This window comes from Lissotriton vulgaris, chromosome 1_1 (genome assembly GCF_964263255.1).
Source record: "Lissotriton vulgaris chromosome 1_1, aLisVul1.2, whole genome shotgun sequence".
Classification (NCBI taxonomy): domain Eukaryota; kingdom Metazoa; phylum Chordata; class Amphibia; order Caudata; family Salamandridae; genus Lissotriton; species Lissotriton vulgaris.
Genome location: NC_141685.1, coordinates 35,432,028 through 35,437,691, shown reverse-complemented (window position 1 = coordinate 35,437,691; position 5,664 = coordinate 35,432,028). Strand labels below are relative to the sequence as shown.

At 35.9% G+C, this 5,664-nt stretch overlaps 1 protein-coding gene across 1 annotated transcript; it reads right to left on the bottom strand.

The window, feature by feature from the left end:
• Positions 1 to 719: 719 nt before the first annotated feature.
• LOC147737083 (uncharacterized) lies at positions 720 to 5,431 on the bottom strand. Its single transcript, XM_086922772.1, has 10 exons — positions 5,384 to 5,431; positions 4,475 to 4,844; positions 4,077 to 4,178; positions 3,255 to 3,406; positions 3,080 to 3,124; positions 2,916 to 2,984; positions 2,570 to 2,635; positions 1,948 to 2,036; positions 1,661 to 1,769; positions 720 to 1,150 (listed from the first exon to the last, which is right to left on the bottom strand). The coding sequence occupies exons 1-10, from the start codon at positions 5,429 to 5,431 to the stop codon at positions 1,007 to 1,009; spliced, it is 1,194 nt and encodes a 397-aa protein (XP_086778898.1). The 3' UTR covers positions 720 to 1,006.
• Between the last annotated feature and the right edge of the window lie 233 nt (positions 5,432 to 5,664).

Below are 5,664 nucleotides of genomic sequence, written 5' to 3'. Positions count from 1 at the left end.
GCGGCACTAGAAAATGTCCTCAAGCATTCAGGCTCCTCCCCCCCCCATAGACATGGGTTGGCTTCATAGGCTCAGGTACATACTGGGAATGGAGCGCATCACTGCTACCTTGAACAACTCCACTGACGCCTTCCAGAAAATTTGGAGCCCATTCCTACACCTTCTCTCAGCTCAATTTCACGAGATTACCCTGCCTCAATATCTGAGGATGCTGCGTCTGCCGGAGCTATGAAAGGACCTGCCCACAGCATAAGGAAATGGTTGAGGGCTCCGGGACCATTGTAAAGGTACTCAATGAAGACCGTTCAGGGGATGCCAGATGGAGAGGGTGTTGTGGAGTTTTGGTTCTCAACAGGGGCAGCAAATAGCACGATGGACTCTGTTTGGGATCTCCTAGTGCTTTCTTCTTTTTGGACTTTCCGTTACCGCTATGCCTAGCCTTGCTAAGAGGCTGTCTTTGCAATGTATGAGTCACTGTATTACGATGATACAATTGCCCCTGTGGGGTTCTTTGTTTTTAGGAAAACTAATAAATACATTTAAATATAAAAGAAAATTTGAAAGTATCTTTAGCCAGACCTCTACAATTGTTCCTATTAAAAATAATTGTGTGTATTTACCATAATGTTTTCCTGACCTACGTCGGAAGTTATTTCGTTGCAGACACCGCAGAAATCTTCGACAGAATCTAAATGTAATATGGAGGTAGATCAGCACATCTTAGCAGGAAAAGTAAAAAACGTAAACTTATCTCTGGGCATCTGGTACATGTTTCTAAGTTTATTCCTAAGACTTGATATTGCTGTGACACAGTCACAACTGTTAAAAACTCTTTCTATTGGCAAGAAAAATGACCTTTTAACATACTCAAAAACATAATTGCTATACCGTACTATATGTAATACTATGTACAAAATTTATGCTGTGTACTTTTAAAAACGTTGAAGAAACAAAAATAGCTACCAAAATCATCAAAACATTCTGTTGACCCAAAGGCATGACACATTTATAAAATTGAGACATGAAATGTTAAACTCAAACCTGATGACTCCATTAGATCCATTGCAATTTTGAATCTAAAATCCTCCATAAATGTAGAATTTATTAAAATCTCTGGAACTGGCTGTTGACTGATGTAAAAATCTGCAAACTGAGAACACAGTTGAAAGTTTTACTTTCATCAATTAAAAGTAGAGTAAAATGTATATGTTATCCAAATGAACAAGTTAAAGTGAAATGGACGTAAAAACAATTGGTCTCAATATGATATCGGTTGGAAAGCCATCATCAGAGGTCTCCGGACAACTGAATTAGGACAATACTAGTGGTTAGAGAGATAATCTGAGGGGAATACTGCTCTGCTTCCGACAGGCTCTACGGCCTCATCCGGACGGATTTCTGAAGTGAAATCCCTAATAGGCAGCATGTGGTGCACCCCTAAAGTCCATGCATCATGTGGCAGACTGTTTAAACTATTTCATTAGTGAATTTCCCCTCACCTGTAATTGTTTATGGTCAAAGCCCTCTTTACTATTTATAAGTACTCCAATAACAAAAACCATAATTAACTTCAATAATGTCTCATTCGAGAATATGATCAATTAATCAGTTTGATAAAAACAAATTAAGGTTTATAGTATTAATAGGAATTTATCATTACCAGCATGCAAAAAACACCACAATTGTAGTTGTCCTGTTGCTTTATGTTAGAATCAACCACTAATTCCCAAAGGTCATAGTCAGGATGCTCCAGTGCCTGTAGGAAATCCCTTTAGAGACATATGAAAGGTTATGTAAAATATTAGAGTTTGTCAATCAGAATAAAACAATAAAGATATTACATTGTTGTCACAAATAGTGATCAATTAGTAAAGTTTGTGAATTTTATTATTTTGCAATCTTAAAAGTACTAAATAGATAATGGAAACTGTATTTGGGAAAGGGCACCTCCAATTTCTCAAGAAGACTTTGTAGGTATGAAGATTTGCCAGCAGTGAATCGTAGACTAAAATTTTCTTTGTAAAAGGTTTCAATATCTGTGGAAATGATATAAAAGCTGTTTGAAAAACAACATCAGCAAGAGAAAGGGAGTAAGGTAAGGTTTGTTGTACTTTAATACCACTTTTTCGATTGTTATAGTTCTTTGTAAATAATGTCTTTTGGATTATACCCAACTTAAAAATTAGTAAGCAAAGTAAATGAGCATAATACGCAAGTACCCTTACACAGCTTTAGAAAATCCCTTTGGAATCATCCTTCAATTATTAAGTGATGTTGCTTTACCTTTTTTTTTTATTTACACATTTTATTGATTTCTAATCATAAAGCTTACATTGCTACTTCGTTATATCAGATTGTAAACTTACTGAGATTTTTAGTATTGAGTTTTAAAACTTGTTGCTAGAGAAGGCCGCTCTTGATACATTCCAAAACAAAATAGTTTCAGAAATAGCCAATGTATATATTAAAAAAAAGGTAGGCCTCTCCAACGATTACAACCACTCATATTTTTCATCAATAACTTTCAAACTTCTAAACGATAAATAAAAAATAAAAAAGTGCCACTTACTAAAAGAATCCAATGATTGCCAATATTTGTAGGACAAAGAACAGTTTCCACAGTTTCATAAGGTACCTGCATAGAATAGAATGTGCTCATTAATAACTGTAACTGTCATCCTGGCTCCATACGTTCAAAGGTATCAATGGATTGTTATTCAGAATTCTAAATGTAAAATATTTACTTGGATGACAAGTACACAGATTCACAGTATACCAACATGTGAAATGTTGCCAATTGTTCAATACGTTATTGTAAGTGTCTTTTACACTTCAACACTAAATCCATCAGTTACATTAACAAATCATTACAACCTGAGACTGTGAAAAGTCAAATAAGAGATTCAAATATGTACCCGGAAAACAGGCGACCGGTATTTGCCCAGGAAGATAGAGGATGACACTGTTGCAGAAAGTGCTAAACACTAAGGTTAAAATAAAAGGACATCATTAAACACATTGTAAAACAATTGTTATCTTGGAGTAGGTCTGTGTGTGTTATTTATGAACATATACGTACATTGGATCGTGACATACATAATTTGCTAAGGTACGCATCGATTACCTAAAAAAAAAAATACACTTAGTTAAGTAGTGCATGATTACAAATCTGCTGGAGCAAGGACCAACAGACAGGCGTGAGCACGGCGGTGGCGAGACATACTATACTGACTATCGATGTTATAGAAACCAACCTCATCAACAATCCATTGGTGCGTTTTGAGTGAACAAAAGGAAGAATCATACAGTTTTATGTCTGACACTATTGCTTCCAAGCATCCCGGCACTGGTTTCTTCCACACATCCAAAAGTGTTTGCCTGGTCTTAGATCCAGAATCTTTTAAGTCTGTGGATACATAAGTGAGAAACATAAGTTAAAACAAGTTTTAAAGACACCTACATAAACTTCAAAACTGACAGTCACACCAAACAAATTACTTTCGCCGGGGTGCAGGGCTCAACGGGGGGCACCATAGGTGCCTACTAGACTGCCACCCGGAGGCTTTGCACCCATGTGGCCCCTGCTGGGGCCCCCCCAAAACAGATTCCCACAGTCTTTCTGTGTCGAAAAGGCCGGCACAGAAAGGCAGTGGGAATATGCCATCATAATCCCTCGGGTGGATATAGCCGGCTTTGGGATTACAGGCCCTTTTCCAAAACACAGGTAGGATTCCTTCCCAACGAACCCTGGCTCGTAGCCATTTCCAAAGGTATCGTAACTGGAGCCCTAAGCATGAAGGCTGCTATCAACAGCTACCACTTAGAGAGCTTTCTAATGTTGTCTAAAACCACTGAAAACCCAATAAAGGGTTGTTTGGATTAGTGTAAGGTAATATACTTTTTTCGAAGTGAGCACCATATAGTAAACCAGCCGGACACAAAGTACTAAAATGTATATTTACCAAAATAGAGATAGTAAAATCAAGCTTCTTGTGAGAACACTCTACATCTTCAGTGTCAATATTTGTTAAACAATTTTAAAACAGAAGTATTAATAAAATAAGTAGCAACCTCACCCCCCAACAGCACGCAAGCTTGGTTTTCTGCAAAATCATCATTCTCCTCTGAAAGTGTTTCAAGTGGAAGAGATGCTGGCGATTCATGATTGGTCATGCTTCCTGAAAAATATTGGTTTTGAGGTTGACAAAAACTCAGTTGGGAAAAACAGACTACTCAACCATCCAAACACAAAACCCAACACAAAGAAAAATTATTATTCAATAATACCTTGTTTAAAATACCGTACTTTTAAAAACATATCTTTTGGAGAAAGTCAGCGTCACGTTCTCCTGCTCAACCTAATACCTTTTCACCAAATTAAGGAGACATTTACATATGTTGATACTATATTATTCCGAAACACATCCAATTATCTCACATTGCATAACCAAAAACATTACTTTCGATTGTTTACCTTTGACGCTCGATTTATAAGGCCTCAACATGTCGAGATTGTGTGTTGTTCGTAAAAGGATATTGCGATCATTAAGCAATTTAACACGTTTTCCTTGCATTTCAGCAATAGTGTATGGTCCAGTAAATTTATGTTCCAAAATGCCTCCTTTTCTTGTAGCTTTCCTGCAATTTTTCAGAAGCACTAACTGTCCTTCTCTGAAGGTGCACGGCTTATATTTTTGGGAAACTCTCTTTTTAAATTTTTCTTTTTGCTTTTCCTGGGCAACCTCAATATTCTGTTTTGTCTGCCTCTGCAACTCTGCTTTTTTAATTTTGTTTTCAACGATAATGTCGGCATATTCACTTTCAGTTGGGAGTATAAACTCAAGCTATTAAAGGAAACATAAAACGCAATCACTCATTTTCGTTATATAAAAGTGTATTATTATATAAAAATTAAAACAAAGTGAAATAACTTGCTTTATTGTAAATAAAAGTTACGCTAAAGAAAATAAACTATACACACAGAGAAATTAGATTTCATATGTCAGAATCAGAATCAGAATACGCTTTATTCGGTATAAAATCAATTAACCATAAAAGCACATAAGTGACAGCATAAAATTTAGCAGTATAAAAAATTAAATAATTACAGGCTATTTAAAAACCATCCATTGTTTTCCTAGTTTTGACCATCAATTTCAGAAATTTCGCAATTTGCACAGTCTGTGATCTATCTGCCAACGGTTGTAGTTTGATTAAAGCAGGGCGACATTGTCTAACGTTAAAAAGTATCCAGCAAGTGAATGTATGTATAATTACAAAATAACAATATGCATATTAAAACAGACTTTGGAGTAATCACTGAGAAACAAAAAACAACATTGTAAAAATTCTTTACATTAAAAACACAATAAAAATTCCATACCAGATCCTCGGATATCTCACTTGGAAATCGTGCTTCTCGGCCGTACATAAGTTGGAAAGGGGAAACTTTTGTTGTGGTATGTGGCTTCGATCGTAAAGCAAACAATGCATGATCCAAAAATAAATCCCAGTCGTTTTGGTGCTCATTCACGTATTTAGACAACGTGCTGTAAAATAACAAAAGATTAGCATGTGGCATAATAGTTAATGGCAGTGTATTACTTGCAAATTTATCAATATTGAAGAGAAAATATTTTATAAATAAATTGCATATCAACATGT